The sequence below is a fragment of the Dipodomys ordii genome, unplaced genomic scaffold, assembly GCF_000151885.1.
Source record: "Dipodomys ordii isolate 6190 unplaced genomic scaffold, Dord_2.0 Scaffold122, whole genome shotgun sequence".
Lineage (NCBI taxonomy): Eukaryota > Metazoa > Chordata > Mammalia > Rodentia > Heteromyidae > Dipodomys > Dipodomys ordii.
Window position 1 is genome coordinate 8,917,007 of NW_012267338.1, and position 17,426 is coordinate 8,934,432.

Here is a 17,426-nt window from a genome sequence, read left to right on the forward strand (position 1 = left end):
AAGAAGTCAATGTAGATCATGAAAACAGCTTTGTGGCTGTGAGGAGTTGAAGAGGAGGCAGAGTCCCAAACAACATAGGAGATTTGAAAAGGCAAAGGAGAGGAGACAGAGGATGAGGAGAAAGAAAACCTCTATCCAGAGAAAATGTGAGAAAGGCAACCAACAGCAGGGTACAGCTTAGTCTCCATAATGCCAACACAGGAAACATCTACAGATAACGGGCTTCTATTTCCAAAGAAATAAAATCTTAACTAAGCAATGTGAGTTTCTACTTTGTGTCACTACTACTCACATCAGCTAAAGCTTCAGAGATGGTTTTCTCTCAGAGTTCAAAATGTAGACGTTTTAAAGAAAACAGGTAGATTTAAGAAATTACTCCAGGTTGGAAGCTACTGTCTATTACTCTAACATGAATTAGGTAACTCATCTTTTGTGAGTAACTATTCCAACATCTATGATGGTAAGAGTTTGAAAACTCCCACTTGCTCCTCCTACATTAATCTTACTGTTGAATCTTACACAAATCTCTTCACCCACTATATAACTTTATGGTAATTAGCATTGCTCTTATGTGTGTGTGTGTGTGTGTGTGTGTGTGTGTGTGTGTGTGTACTGGGGCTTGAACTCAGGGCCTGAGAGCTGTCTCTGAGCATTTTTGCCCCAGGCTATTATGCTACCATTTGAGCCACAACTCCACTTCTAGATTTTTTTAGTGGTTAATTGTCTCATAGACTTTCCTGTCTGGGCTAGTTTCAAACCCTGACCCTCAAATCTTAGCTTCCTGAGTAGGTAGGATTACAAATGTGAGCCACTAGAGCCCAGTTTGCTTCACTTTTTGTTACTTTTTTTTTCTTTTTGTCAGTTGTGGGGCCTGAACTCTGGGCCTGGGCACTGTCCCTCAGCTTTTCAGCTCAAGGCTAGCACTTTACCACTTGAGGCACAGTGCCACTTCTGGCTTTTCCTGCATATGTGGTGCTGAGGAATAGAACCCAGGGCCTCATGCATTCAAGGCAATCACTCTGAGCCACCTTCCCAGCCCTCTATGTTACTTTCAATTGGATGTAGAAAATCATGCCAGTTCATGTGAGTAAGAGTGATCTGCAAAGAAAGCACTACACATTACAGTTATGAAAATTATCAAAGATAAAAAGGAAGATTATTTTAGGAAACAGATCTTTCAGAGCATAGACTCATTTTTCTTTAAATAAATCTTTATGTAGGTTCTGATATCTCATTACTTCTGGTTATAGTAGAGGGGACAAGAAAAGATAACATAAAAAGGAAATAATTTGGCAACTTATTTACAAAGAATGTCTTGTGGCTTAGTAGAACACAGAAATCATGTAACAGTAATTTATATATGTATATAATCAATACAGTGATAAACTTAGTGATACTTTAAGGTTTTTGTAGTAAAATTTCAACAGACAAAAGTGTAGACAACAGTATAATGAGACTCCATATATTCACTAGTGAGCTTAAAAATTATAAACATAAGAAAATCCAGTTTTATTTATTCATTCTTTCTCCCCAAAGTTTTAGACAATTCCTAACCATCTTATGATTCTATTCTTGAATACTTTAGTTATCATTGTTAACACAGGTAAGTCTGAAAACATACATGATTACAGATGCTTCTCATATTAATTGCTATTTTATGGTGAGATATTAACAGAGACTGTTTCTTACAAGTCATACTTTCCTTGATTTATCATATTAACCAGACAATGATCTTCCAAATTGTTCCTAGGATCTTCAAAAGGTCAGAATTGTTCGGATGCTGTTAATAAAAATAAAGCAATAATAAATTAATTTACCCGATCAATTTACCCAAAGCCCACAAGTAATATTTGCTCTTTCAGTTCAGCGTTTGGTCTAATCTTTCTTCATAGTCATTCAGGAAATTGTGATCTCATTTGAGCTGTGGAGTCCTGTTGCCTTCTGGTGCCATTGATAATAGAGCATACCAAGGAGGAATGAGGCTAGTCACTGCTCTTGGCTTTCCCTTTGCCAAGGCAAACATGCTTATGAGAGGAATTCTGTGTGTTGGGATGCTACTTTCTGACAACCCAGATGTTTTCAATCCTTGATAACTTCAAAGTGTGAGAATTAAGAAAGGGATAAGCCTCAAGGACAGAGAATTCCTTATCTCAGACATTACTGTAGACTTCCTGACATCAGCAGGGTACCATGCTTACATATTTTCTCTACCCAGAAACTGGAAGTGACATCTTTGTGCAGGAGGAGAAACTGAGACTTTTCCTCATCAGAAGCCAGGGTAAACAGATGTGGTATTCCAACCCCCTCCATCTACTCCCTTGCTTCTGTGCAGTTGTGGAAAGAGGACCTGTGCCACATGGTGAGTATACCTGGGAGGACCATTAAGTTCCTTTCCTGATGCTACCTTTCCATCTGTGTGGACAATCAGGTGGTTTCTTCTGGAGATCAGCAAGGGAAAATGACATCAGGGCTAATTATGAGGGAAGCCTCCTTGCAGAAATGGAGACCTGCCAACCTACTGATAAAGTGATGGAATATTTTCCATTTGACTATCACTTAAGTCTGTGACTGAGATCTCTAGGGTAAGGGGTCATGGTAGAGGAACTATGAACTTCAGGCATAAGGCTCCAAACCCATACCCAGCTACTAACTTGAAGAACACACAATTTGGGCCATAGTGAGATGTGCATATTACTTTACTAGTAAAGTTTTACAGTATAGTTTAAAGATAATCTTTATTTTTTCTTTTGTTTGATTGAACTTCTTTTTGTTATGTTGTGGCTTTCACATGTTCTTTCTTTGTGAAAAAGCCTGGGTCCTCAAATCATAGACCTTCTTACTTTTTCTAAAACATTTATTCTCTTCTGTGAGCTCCTGTCATTTTTACCTCCTCATTAGCTTCTCATATCTTTGTTAGGCCTTCAAGTTTACTTTTCCTCCTTGCCCTATATCTACTCTAAGTAATCTTTTTATTTTTGTTAGTCCCGGGGGCTTGACTCAGGCCCTGGACACTCTCCTTGAGCTTCTTTTGCTCAAGGCTAGCATTCTACCACCTGAGCCACAGCCCTACTTCTGGCTTTTTCTTTGTATGTGGTACTGATGAATCAAATCCAGGGCTTCATGCATGCTAGGCAAGCACTCTACCACTGAGCCACCTTCCCACCCCCCTCCTCTAAGTAATCTTATTCCTCATGTTTTTCATTCTTTGCTTCTACTGAACAATATTGAACATTTTAAGTTAATTATCATTCCTCGTCTTACCCACATCCCACTCCTAGGGTAATGTTCAATTGGAACATGGCTATAAATCAGTTCCTAGAGTCCAATAAAAGAAAGTACCTGATATCTAAAATTGTGGGTCAGAAAGGGTCAGAGCAAGATAATGACAGAGTCGAAGGATCCTTCACCAGTCTGACACCTGCCACTGTGTGCTCACATCCCTGTGGTGTCAAAGGGCGCTTTCATGTAGGGCCTGGTGTGGACACTCCATGTCAAATTGCAGAACATATGCATTCTAGACTCAGGAGTACACTGAACCAGAGGGGTCTAACATTATATTGAGAAGCCTCTCCTTGTAGGGGGGTAATGCCACCTAGTGAACACTGGTGAAAGGACAAGCACACACCAGTTTGTACTAGTGCTCCACACCATACTATAGGTAACAGGGTGCCTTACAGAACTAACAGCTTTTTTTTTCAAAGTGGCCATTATTTAATTGTTGATTTGTAATTGTAATTTAACAGTTACAATAAAGTCAGAAAAGGCAAACTGGAGAGGTCTTAAATTTTGTTGTTGTTGTTGGTTGTGGGTTCTTGAACTCTGGGCCTGGGTGCTATCCCTGCACTCTTCAGCTCAAGGCGAGCACTCTGCCGCTTGAGCCACAGTGCAACTTTTGGTTTTTAGTGGTTTATTGGAGTCTCATAGACCTTCCTGCCCAGGCTGGCTTTGAACCGTGATCCACAGATCTCAGCCTCCTTAGTAGCTAGGATTACAGTTGTGAGCCACCGGCACCTGGCTTAAATGATATTTTAAAAGACTCAGCACAAAGGTTTCTAAACCACTCAAATCATCTATCTAGTGATTTACCTTTTTCCTTGGTTCATTAGGTCATATGCTTCATTGACTTTGTCAAAGGGCAGGGTGTGGGTCACAAATAAATCCAGATTGAATTTCTTATTCATGTAGTCATTAACCAGCTTTGGTACAGAATCTACACTCTTCCATCCTGTAATTTGGTCAAAATACCACATAAAGAAAAAGATGTCACATGAAGAAGTAGTTTAATAAGTGTGTGTTAAGTGAATTAATATTAGGTCAGTCTGAAGCAATCCAAGTTTCAAATATATATAACACCTCCCCTCCATTTTTGATGTTGTATACATCTTTAATTTTCTATACTTTCTATATAGCTTTAGTTTTCTATATCTATTATTTTTTGTCTTCATAAGAAATAGTCAAACCAGGTACCATGGCTCATGTCTGTAATCCTAGCTATTCAGGAGGCTGAGATCTGAGGATCACAGTTTGAAGCGAGCTAGGCAGGAAACTGTGTGGGACTCATCTCTAATTAATCACCAAAAAAGCTGGAAGTAAAGCTATGGCTCAAATGATAGAGCACTAGCCTTAAATAACAAAGCTTAGAGATGGCACTCAGGCCCTGAGATCAGGTTCCAATACTGAGGTGCACCTGTGCTTGTGCACACATACAACACACACATAAAGATTATTTTCTACTCTAGATAAGAAATTACCTCAATTAGGTCAGTGTCTACTTTCTGCTACTCTATGTTGGTTTATTTCAGCACAATTTGAATTTCAGTTTGCTAGCTTTGATTATCTTTCTATATAGACTCCATTTACTTTCACATAATGAGTAGTTTTTATACAGTCTTTAGATATGTTTTACTTTCTCAGTAAAGAGATGATTCAATAATTAATTGTTAATTATTAATTAAGGAAATGATTCAATAATCCTCAGTGTTACAATTTTATATTACTATGAAGAAAATTAAAATCTATGAAGGTAGAACAATACTAACCTCCAAAGAGTGTTGCATTTAGAGTACGGCCCATTATTAGCTCCTCTGGAGACACGTCCAGTGCTTTGTCGCCAGCCTTCACTCCGACCAAAGTACAGGTTCCCCCACCTACTGATGTGGAGTCCAGAGCTGCTCGCTGAAGGGTCAAACACAAAAGATTTCTAGAGTCATAGAAGAGCAGAGCATGAACTTAGTGTGGAAATACACAATATTTTAGGGAACATTTTGTTCCCATCACAAGTTTTCATTCTCTTCTAGGGTTTGCACCAGTCAGATAAAATTCAGGCTTGGACACATTACAAAGTCCACTTCTGGGGATGTTGAATTTATTCTTTATCTCTTCTCTAGAAGAGGTTTAGGAATCAGGCTGAGTAAAGATGTAAGTGAAAAGGAATGAAATCACAACTAGTTTTTATTTTTATTTTATTTTTTGCTAGCCTTGGGATTAAAATCTGGGCCTGGGCTCTGTACCTGAGCTTCTTTTGCTTAAGGATAGCATTCTATCACTTGAGCCACAGTACCACTTCTGGCCTTTTTTGAGCAATTTATTAGAGATAAGACACAGACTTTTTCCTGGGCTGCCTTTGAACTGGGATCCTCAGATCTTAGCCTCCTGAGTAGCTAGCTATACATGGGTGAGCCTCTGGCACTTGGCCACAAATGCTTTTTATAACTCACACTAATGAAACAAGAAGAATCCATGGGCAAATAATTCAGTTCATAAATTCATTCTTTTCTATATGGGTATGATACTGGAGTCTTGTATTCAGGTTCTTGCACTTGCTAGGCACTTGCCCTACACAGACACACAGACACACACAGACACAGACACGGACACACAAACACACACACACACACACACACACACACACACACACACACACCTCTAGTTCTCTTCAGTTATTCCCAGCAAACAAACAAAACAAAAAACACCCTCAGTTTAGTGTCTTTGAGCACATGCATATTAGGTGAATATTTAGTGAAGAATAATGCTGGGCATTATAGCAATTAACTTCTGTTCATGGTCTATGTGTTATAGTTGACATTTTACCTTATTTTATTTAATAGTCAAAAGGGGCATTTTCTTGGCCAGATACAAATGAATAAACCAGACCAGTGTGGTTGCACAAGCCTGTGATTCTAGTACTAGAGGATTATGCCAGGAACATTGTGAATTCAAGGCCAGTTTGGTTACACAGTGACTTTGAGGCCAACCTGGACTACAAAACAAAAATGATTTTTTTAATTCCCAAAGGAGAAGGGACAGGGGACAAATACAGCCAAGTTATTAACTGTTCCTATGTGATAAAGAAAGTAGGCCATGTGAAATGAGCCTGGTGAGAGAGAGCAGATGGGATGGGGAAGAATGATGGAAGGGTGACTCTGAACAGAAGTACTGGGCACCTCACTGGACCCATGAAATCTTAACCTCTTGTACCACCTTATGAAAATCAGAAAAAAGTAAATAAAAAAGAAATAGGAAAGTGGAAAACACAATTGAAAATTATTTTCAGTCTAATAATACGTTATATTGAGCAATTAAAAGGGATCTCAAATGAAGAGGTATGGCCCAGTTTGTGATTGTTACTGGCCCAGATCCTCAGTCTGGCTTCCTGTCTTGCCATGTGACTTTTTCCTCATACATATTCCCACCCAGATGCTGTCAGCCCTGAGGGCCATCCTGACTTTAGACAGCCTTGTACAGTTTGGACTTCTAGCCTACATAACCATACACAAACCTCTTTTCTATACAAGTGCCCAGTCTCAGATACTTCCTTGTTGGTAACAGAAAGAAGATGAATACAGGACATATCAGTGGGCATGGAAGGCTGAGGGAATGGTTAAATGTATTATGGCTGACAGTTCTTCTTTTGTTTGAAAAGATTAAGAAGGAATAATTATACCAACTACAAGCAGCCCATCTTCATCTATCATTTGATGATTAAAGAACACATTGAAAACACACAAGGAAAAAAATGTACAAACCATGTGTTGATATCCTCCTATACACTCAATGGCAAAGTCCACCCCGCCATTGGTCATTTCAATGATGACTTCCTGGATGGGTCTGTCTAGCTCTCTAGGATTTAGACAATCAGTTGCCCCCAGGGCTTTGGCGAGAGTAAACTTCTCATTGTTGATGTCAGTAACAATGATTCTGGAAGCTCCTGCTACTTTACAGCCAATTACAGCAGAAAGACCTACACCTCCTAGGCCAAAGATAGCACAGGTAGAACCAGGGGTGACCTGGGGGCAGGAAAATTACACTTTTATAATTTACTTTTATAGCAGCTGGTTCCCTCCCTCCCTCCCTCCCTCCCTCCCTCCTTCCCTTCCTTCCTTCCCCCCTTCTCTCTCTTTTTTTGTCAGTTTTGGGCTTGAACTTTGGGGCCTGAATGCTGTTCTTCAGCTTTTCAGCTCAAGGTGAGCACTCTACCACTTAAGATACAGCGCCACTTCTGTTTTTTTTGTGGTTTAATGGAGATAAGAGTTTCACAGACTTTCCTTCCCAGGCTGGCCTTGAAAAATGATTCTGAGTAGCTAGGATTACACTAGTAATCCTAGTGCCCACTAGTACCCAGCATTTTTAGTTTCTCTTAAAGGGTAGGGTGAGGTGAAGACTCCAAATTACAAGCCTGAGACTGCTTGTTATAAAACTATATGATACATCCAATGAAGAAATTCTGCCAATGTGAAAATGGATACATTACTTTTTAAGGTTAGAGAATTATTTAAGGGATATGAAGACGGTCAGTTCATAAAGAACAAACTCAAATAAAAATAATTCACTTGTTTTACTTTTCAGTGTGGTCAGATAAAAAATAAAAGCCCACACATTTTAAGGAGGTAATATTTCACCCTTTAAAAATTAGATCTGAGGCAATTGTCTCACTTATGATTCCAAATAACTGATTTCTTTAGATGGAATGGAGTCCAGATGTCTTGTCTGACAGTGAAGAATCTGAGAGAGGTCGAGGAAATCTCTGCAACATTTGAGGCATCCACTTAGAAGATACTTTCTCAACATCTCTCTTGTATCTAGCTTTATTATCCTTGTAATTTTCTTTCTAACGTGGGATTCCAGAGCCATATCTTACTACTATCAGGGGTGGCAGAAGATACAGGGATGGGAAACTAAGATAAGTTGTTATTGATTGAAAGAGAATCCCCAGCATCAGGGAGGAAGTAGTTGATGGTAAGGGTTTCTATGGTTCCTGTTGCCTTTGGGTCAGTTGTCCTGATATAAGCTACTATGAAATATATTCGATCAGGCTTTATTTACATCGGGACTATTTATAATCTAGCACGCTGGTATAGCATATAACATGTAGCAGGTACTAAGCCTAGCCATCTATGAGGCCAGCTATTTTATATAGGTAATATAATTATTCTCACAAGTATTACAAATGGGTATTTTTTCTAGAGGGGCTAAGTTATTTATCCCAGAGCAAGAAACAAAATAGCCAATGTTTGAAGATAATTGATGATGGTTTCTTTACATTGCTTCCCAGTAACCCTCTGTTTGTAAATCCTGGACAGTTTAACAACTCACCTTGGCAGTGTTGATTGCAGCACCATAGCCAGTTGAAAACCCACATCCAAGCAGACACACACGCTCTAAATTTGCATCATCATGTATTTTGGCAAGGTTGACATCAGACACCACAGTGTACTGAGAGAATGAACTGACTCCCATGAAATGGTAAACTGGCTTTCCTTTGCAGGTAAACCTGCTGGTTTTGTCTTCCATTAGTTTTTGATCAGCAGTAGGAGTTTTAAAATCACTAGACAATTAAAAAGAGAGAGGGGTGAAAGATACAAAGAAGAAAGTAAATAGGACACTGATCACTTTTTAAATAAAATGTGTTTGCCTTATATTATCTGTAATAACAATTTTATGGAATTCACATGGAAGAAATGGGAAACTAACTAAGGTGATAATTTATAGTCTTTTGGAAAAAATTTAAAGACCATAGCAACAAACATTTGTTGAAGGCTTTGTGTGTGCCAGAAACCCTTTTAAGGTCTATGTGTGTATTAATTCATAACAGTTTTTATTGAAGAATGTTATTATAAAAACAGAAGACTATAATAAAGCCTGTACATCTGTTCATGGCTTCAGTTACAATCAACTCATAGGTTGTCTGGTTCCATCTATTATCTTCTACAATATGTGGAATATTTCTGTATGGATTTCAGACATCACTATTTCATCTGCATTGAAATATTTCAGTATATATCTCAATATTGTATATATCTACATCTGTATATATCTACATAGTGCATGAGATTGATAAATATCTTGGTAACCTTTCATTTGTATCCTTTCTTCTTCTGTTTTTTTTTATTTTTATTTTAAAGAAACCAAGCCATTTGTCCTACATAGTGTTCTTTTTAGGGAATTTTGCTGTTGCTATACCTGAAATTGGGCTTAACTTATTTTTCTGTTACCATATTTCCTCCTAAATTAACATTTATGATGTAAACAATTAATCTGATGCTATTTTTTGGGGGGGGATGAGCATGTTAAAAGTAGACATAGATTCTGATCATCTCTATTGATAAATCTTTTATTTCATTAAAGTTTGCAAAATAATGTAGTTTTGGTTTTTTTGAGCATCAACAACAAGCCTGCAAATCAGACATTACTATCCCCATGTTATAAATGAGGAGCCCGAAGCACAGAAGTAGATACAAGCACGGTATAGTATTTGTTGTGGTTTTATTTGGTAGTAGGGATTGAACTCAGGGTCTTTTACATACTAGGCAAGCAGTTTACAACTTGAACTATATCCTCAGCCCTTTCCTTTGTGTTTTGCTTTTGACATAAGGTCTCTTTACTTTGCTGGAGCTGGCTTATAGCCTACCAAGCTTCAGGGCCTATGAGTAAGTAGTATTTTAATTTCTGAGATAACTAGCTTCAGTTAGCATTAAAAACAAATAGGCCCTCCTATAGTTTCAGTGAAATAAAAATAAGGTGGTTAAGATTTAGACTCAAGCCATGCTGCCTATGTGAAAATCTGTCAGGAGACATTGAGCTATGAAGCGGGGAAGCAAATGACTCTACTCTCATTCCTGCAGAGTAGATACTATTTTGAATTTGCCATTTATCACCTCAATGTTATCTATTTTATAGTATGCACTTCTAGCCTATTGTTTTGTGTATAATATCATATACTATATATCATTCAGCTACTTGTTTTTCCCCTAATATCATTATTTGTGTGAAAAGACATTATGTGTGTCAAATCGTTCTATATACATACTTCAAACTTAGACCATTTCACTGTACTTTTCCAATGTGACACTGTATAGCAATTTGTTAGTCCTCTCTATTACTGGAGGACGTTCCTTTTGATATTGTGAACAATTTTGCAATGATTATTGCAGCATGTGACTGCATATTTGGAGCACTGTCTGGGCTACATTAGAAGTAACAATTAGTGAACAGAAGGTTTGCATCTTCTGAACTCCATTTAGGTGTCGCCAACCCATTGCTAAACATCCTAATAATAGCATATAGAAACTTACCGCAATTTTCCACAAAAATTTGTGTGTGGATTCAGACAGAACTTGCATTTTTTACATTGAGGTGTATAGAATGGAATAACCTTGTCACCTAGAAAGAAAGGTCATATGTGGTATGATTCTGTCTTTTTTGGCAGTATTGGGGTTTGAACTCAGGGCCTGTTGTTTTCTAGTCCAACACTCTACCACTGATCCATACCTCTAGGCATCCTAAGGTATTATAAGTTTCTAACAGCAAGGCTGGAGATGGGGCGCAGTAGTAGAGTGTTTTGTACATGTACAAGGCCTTGAACTCTATCCCTAACTCCTTCCCCCTCCAAAAATCTTTCTACAAGGGAACACCATTTAAATTTTTTCATTTTTTTCCTTTTTAAACTATTTTTCAGTAGCTATACAAAGGATATTCAACTTATGATCAGAGTCACTCCTATCATTTTTACATATTCACTAGAAAGTACAGTTAGCTAAAATGTTTTATCATTAAAATGTAAGAGAATGGATTCTTCTACGTATTGCATATGTTGTCTTTTTGTTTATTTTGGTAGTATTAGCATTTGAACCAAAGGCCTTGTGCTTGCTAAGCAGGTGTTCTACCACTCGAGCCATGCGCCCAGCCCTTATTTTGCTTTAGTTATTTTTTTCAGATAGAGTCTCACATTTTTGCCCAGGGATCAGCCGTAGACTGTGATTCTCTTACGGTTTTCTATGTAGGTGTGGTATCAGTTTTTCTTTTAATTACTGCACTGGGCAGTCAAGTGACAAATCTGTTGGACTTATCTCTTCAGAGTCCTATGATTTCATTGTAATTCTTTGTAGCATAACTATTATTATTTGTATTTTCAAACACTATGAATAGTAAAACAGATCCTTTTTTAATATAGACGATACATAGGCTAGATAGAGATGGGAAATTTGATACCATTGCCATGTATCTAAGTCTGGAGCAATCTCATCAAAGAAGAGAGTCACGTGGTTTATCCTGTGTGACAAGAGAGCAGTACATAAGCCACATGGCAGTGTGAGGTGAAGAAAATAATCTCAGCCATTGACATGCTTTATTTAGGTATTATATGTATCTTACAAGCTTCCAAAAAGAAAATTAGGCTAACATTGATACGTATAGTGTTTTTAAACCTTAAACTGTCTTCTTATTCTTTATATAATGTTAAAATAGTTGACATACTTTCTATTTTACATAAAGTATAACATTTCTGAACCATGGTTGCTTTAATTTTAACTAATCATAAAATATTGTGTTTTAGGACAAATTTCTTTTCTTTTTTCTTTTCTATTTTTGTTGGTCATGGGGCTTGAACTCTGGGCCTGAATGCTGTCCCTGCACTCTTCAGCTTAAGACTAGCACTGTCCCACTTGAGCCACTGCACCACTTCCGATTTTTTGACTGGTTTATTGGACATAATAGTCTCATGGTCTTTCCTGCCAGGCTGCCTTTGAACCATGATCTTCAGCTCTTTGCCTCCTGAGTAGCTAGGATTACAGGGGTGAGCCACTGGTGCCCAGCTTTTAAGACAATTTCTGAGCACATTATATAAATAAAGTGGCCATATTTCCTAGATCTTATTAGACACTTCCAAATTCAAATATCCCATCTCCATGTTAGCTATAGGTTCTATGTCTCACTTTTGATTTGGGAAAAGATGGTCGGTCCTCTTATGTTAACAGAGATCACTTACAGCATGCAAAGCCAAGACACTACCAGAAATCATCACTGAAAAAGCCTGGTATTTCTATTGAGTTTGAATCAGAAGGTAAAATTACCTGGCTTGAAGTTGGTCACTCCAGGCCCAATGCTTTCCACAATTCCTGCACACTCATGTCCAACAATCACTGGGAACACACCATTCTTGAAATTAGGGTCAATATTAAGGGCATCAGTGTGGCAGACGGAAGTGGCCATTACCTACAAAGTAATTACAGACGAGTCATATTGCTTTAGTCACTGTTGAGATAGATGTTACAATAATTTTAGGTCTCATGTCACCTTGAAACATTACAGCACCCCTAGAACTTAGGAATTACATTTTGTAAAAAACCAAAAGAACAAATGAAAATAGACTGGGCAAAGCCGGGCGCTGGTGGCTCACGCCTGTAATCCTAGCTACTCAGGAGGCTGAGATCTGAGGATCACGGTTCAAAGCCAGCCCGGGCAGGAGAGACCGTGAGACTCCTATCTCCAATAAACCACCAGAAAACTGGAAGTGGTGCTGTGGCTCAGGTGGTAGAGTGCTAGCCTTGAGCTGAAAAGCTGAGGGACAGTGCCCAGGCCCACAGTTCAGGCCCCACGACCGGACCAAAAAAAAAGAAAATAGACTGGGCAAGTTTTTTTGTGTTTTTTTTTTTGTTTTTTTTTTGTCCGGTCGTGGGGCCTGAACTGTGGGCCTGGGCACTGTCCCTCAGCTTTTCAGCTCAAGGCTAGCACTCTACCACTTGAGCCACAGCGCCACTTCCAGCTTTTTTCTTTTTTCTTATGTGGTGCTGAAGAATTGAACCCAGGGCCTCATGAATGCAAGGCAAGCACTCTACCACTGAGCCACCTTCCCAGCCCCTGGGCAAGTTTTCTAACTGTCATTGTTGAAAAAACCTAAGATGTAGGATTGGTTGTTATTGTCTTCAGCAGAGGAAAAATGCAAGTAGTCAGAGCAGAATAAAGCCTATTAGGTAGAGAGAGAAGAAAGGTTCCATGGCTTGTTCAAATTCTGTTGAAACTACATGAAATAATGTTGAGGAAATACCATTTTTATAGTTAAGTGGGAAACATTGCCAATAAATCATCCAGAGTATCTTTGTGTAATTGTTCTTTAGTATCTGACAAAAAGGTTATTCCATTCATTCTCACATACAAACCTATAATTGCTTGAGCAACAATGAAGAACTTACCTGTGTCCACAGCTCTGCCTTTTCTTTTCCTCTGTGTGTGTGTGTGTGTGTTGGTACTGGGGCTTGAACTGAGAGCCTATTCTGTTCCTCACATTTTTTATGCATGGCTGGTAATCTACCACTTGAGCCAAGCTTCCAGTCCAGCTTATTTGGTGGTTAATTGAAGATAAGAGTCTTGAGGATATTTCTGCCTGGGCTGGCTTCAAACCACCATTCTCAGATCTTAGCTTTTGAGTAGGGTTTTAGATGTGAGGCACAGGTGTCCAGCTTCTACTTTCCTTTAATAACACTTTTTAATCGTTGGTAAATGGAGAATAACAAAAGCCCAGTTCTAAGTCAATTCCTTTGCTGATTGTCAGATTTTAAGCCCATTGTAAAAAATGAGATAATGCCTACTTTAATCTGGACCTATAAATATAACTCAAGTTATATACTATAACTACAGGTGGAGACTCCAAGGCCTCTCACTCATACCAGGTCAGAATAAACTGTTAGAAATCAAGCCTGCACTTTGGGTATAGGTATATCCACCAGGGAAAGTCCTCACTCACCTGAATTCGAACTTCATGAGCCTTGGGGGGAGCTACTTCAACTTCTTCAATAGAGAAGGGCTTGCCTGCTTCCCAGACAACAGCTGCTTTGCATTTAATAACCTGAAAGAGAGGGGAATGAAGGAGTGAGAGAGAGAAGAAATGGAAGTGGGGGGAAAAGGAGAGACACAGAGAGGAAGAGAGAGGCAAAGGAATACAGTATCATGAGGGGAAAGCGTCTATTGTAATTTGTTGATGAACAGTTTAGAAGTTTTTGGCAGATTGTTGTATATAATTATATTGTTTTGAAGACAAGGGATCTTCAGTTGCATCTAAATCAAATTTGATGTTATGGTCATTACATTAAATTATTATTTTTAACAAATGGTTATATTAAAAGTTTATTCTGATATAATGACTTGATTTTTCCCCCCTTCATTAAGAAAGAGTATGTATTTATAGGACTTAAAGATTTTGGTAAGTGACCAAAAATGATGTGTTGGCTTAACCAATCTCATTCCAATGTGAATGATCAGTTATATTTGTCAGAGCACAGATGTGTTTTACAGGTATGCTACTTGAGTTTAGTCTTCAGATCAGGTGTTCTCATAACCTGAGAATTCTTAGAGAAGAAAGTCTTGCCTAAAATCAAATGAAGTCTCATTTTGAACATAAACTCTAGGTAGTTCATCAAAAGTCTAAGAAGTGAAGCTTAAATAATTACCAAATTAATCAGTACAGTATAAATGAATAAGTACAGAAAAAATATGATCTCATTGTAAGAATTATAAAAAGGGCAATGAAAGAAATTAAATACTGAGGGTTTGCTGATTCCTAGATTAAAACTTTTCTGCTCTCAATTTTTATTTTGAATTTCAAGTATCTCATCTTTTAACCACTGAGTATCTATTTTTCAACCATTCAGATGTAATTCTGCACTATTTTTAAATATCATTACTTTCATTACAAATGACATTCACATTAATTACAGAAAGTTTCAAAATAAAAATAAAATATAGATGGAAAATAAAAGTATAAATGGATACTTTAAATTCATTTTATCTTTTCATTTTATTCTGTGTGTCTCCCTGAATAGGATCATATTGCAGATAATATTTTTAATCTATATTTATACACTATAGGTACATATTCTATTTTATGGTGATAGCATAGTTGCTTAAATAACATTTTGCTGTTTAAATAATATTTAAGTTAAAATATCCTTCTAGTAAACACTTTGGCAAATCTATACTTAATTCCTTAGAATAAATTCTTAGCATAGGGACTACTCATTTCCTTTTAATCAGCAGTAAATTGCTCTGATCTGAGGGTAATCCCTCAAATGCACAAACTGAACAGATACAGGTTATGTACTTACTTTTCCCTTGGTGCTCATTTCTCTTTCCCTTAGGGAAGCTTGCCTTGGAAATTTCTTTCTGGCGTGAGAAGCTGTCCACCTCTACCCAGAATACTCTGTGTCCTGCACTGAAAAGTCTGAATAAATACTAGTCCTGCTGTTTCCTCCTCCAATCACTTGCCTTTCTATTGCTTCACAGCTTAGCTCAGCATTCCCCACGTGATTTGTGTTATCATGTTTCAGCTGTAAACTTATTGCTCTGGAGAACTCCAAGAATTTTTTTCATCACAAAACTTAAGGTAATAAAGAAAAGTGCATGAAACATATTGGGCTGAGTTATACAAATAATTATTACGGGCATCCCCACTGCTCTAGAACTTCTTTTCTCTGTCTTTGAGAGTCATTTACCTGAAGATGGTATAGTCTTACTGTATATTTCTATTTCCCTATACAATAGTTTAATCTATTGAAAATGAATGTGTGTATTCTTTCCCGTGCTTCCCTCTGACCTGTTAGTGAGATGCTGCCTTTGTTGCATTTCATTTTCATGATTCTTGAATATTCTACTGTATGAATTGACTATTTTATTCTTTATTTGCTGAAGATGAGTCAGTGGTTGTGTGAGAGTTCTGTTCATGTTTCCTGATGCACACAGGTTTGAGTTTCCTTAGGCACTCTTTAGAACTAATACTCATAAGTCCACTGTTAAGATAATTAGCATACTAGAAAAAACCCAGTCACAAAAACTCAAAGTCCCGGAGAATGGTGTGGAGTCATTGCCGAAAAGCTCCTCTCAGTATTCCTTGGGAGTCTCTGCTTATCCTCTGGAACACAGGATTTTCTGGAACCTTTGGGACCAAAGCCAAGTACCCCTTATCTGCAACCCCTGAGGTGGACTGAAGTCTCCTGGAGTCACACTTGTACGGCTGTTTGTAAGAAGTGGAATGCCTCCTAACGGTTGGTAAGTATTATGACTAGGAATGGGCTCTCCAACTCTTTTTCAAAAATTAGTATTGTAGTTGTAGAAAGGAGCTGTACAACATGTTGGTTTATGCGTACCATGCATTTTGTGCTCCAACTTCGAAAGTCAAGGCCAAAGAGATTTACAGAGTGGATGTCCCTCACTCATGCTCACTTTGCCAGACTTAAAAAACACTTGATACTCTGGTGGTGCGTAAGGGTGTGCAAATGTATTTTTAATTTACATTTCTGTGGTTACTAGTGAGGATAAGCACTGGAGATGCATAGACCATACTGTTTTAAATTGCTTTTTAGCATGTGTTGATTTCTTACAGTACTCCTCTTAACTTTTTGCTTTACATAATTTAAAATTTGATATTAGGTGTGTGCAGATGTTACGCATCCCACATATTTTCTTTTTAACAGTTTTTTTTAAACATCTTTCCCTGTTAGTATTTTTTTTTAGTGTGTGTCATTGCTTTTCATGGTCTCATAGAATTTCACTATCTCCTCCAGACTTAGTTTCTAAATTATTCCTCCCTCCCTCCCTCCCTCCCTCCCTCCTTCCCTTCCTTCCTTCCCTCCCTCCCTCCCTCCCTCCTTCCTTTTCTTCCTTCCTTCCTCCTTGTGTGTTTCTTCCTCCTTCTCTCCTGCTCCTGCTCCTCCTCCTCCTCCGTTTCCTCAGCACTGGAATTTGAACTCAGGGCCTTTGTTAGCTACACAAATGCTTTACCATCTGAGCCATATCCCAGATCCTTTTGTTGCTTTAATTGTGTTTCAGGTAGATTCTTGCATTGCCTGCCCTCAGAGCTGGCTTCAAACTGTGACTCTTCACTTATGATCTGTCTCACAGATGGGATCAAAAATGGGATCAAAGTTGTATGCTAGCATTCTTTGATTTTTGTTTGAGAAGGTGTGTGCATGGGTTTCTTAGTATGTGTGTGTATATATATATTAGTGTGTATATTAGTATACATTATATTAGCATATATTTATAATATAATCACATTATATTTATATTATATAAACATATATTATATATAAAATCCAGGCTGGCCTAGGGAGGCGATCTTTCTTTCTTCCTTCCTTCCTTCCTTCCTTCCTTCCTTCCTT

General features: G+C 38.0%; 2 protein-coding genes across 2 annotated transcripts in view; both read right to left on the reverse strand.

The window, feature by feature from the left end:
* Positions 1–17,426, reverse strand: part of Adh5 (alcohol dehydrogenase 5 (class III), chi polypeptide) — a 51,872-nt gene that overhangs the window by 14,414 nt on the left and 20,032 nt on the right. The gene's annotated exons all lie outside the window — the stretch shown is intronic.
* On the reverse strand, positions 1,251–15,444 carry Adh4 (alcohol dehydrogenase 4 (class II), pi polypeptide). Its single transcript, XM_013029753.1, has 9 exons — positions 15,375–15,444; positions 14,018–14,119; positions 12,348–12,489; positions 10,572–10,659; positions 8,593–8,824; positions 7,026–7,286; positions 5,040–5,175; positions 4,087–4,225; positions 1,251–1,780 (listed from the first exon to the last, which is right to left on the reverse strand). The coding sequence occupies exons 1-9, from the start codon at positions 15,390–15,392 to the stop codon at positions 1,756–1,758; spliced, it is 1,143 nt and encodes a 380-aa protein (XP_012885207.1). The 5' UTR covers positions 15,393–15,444; the 3' UTR covers positions 1,251–1,755.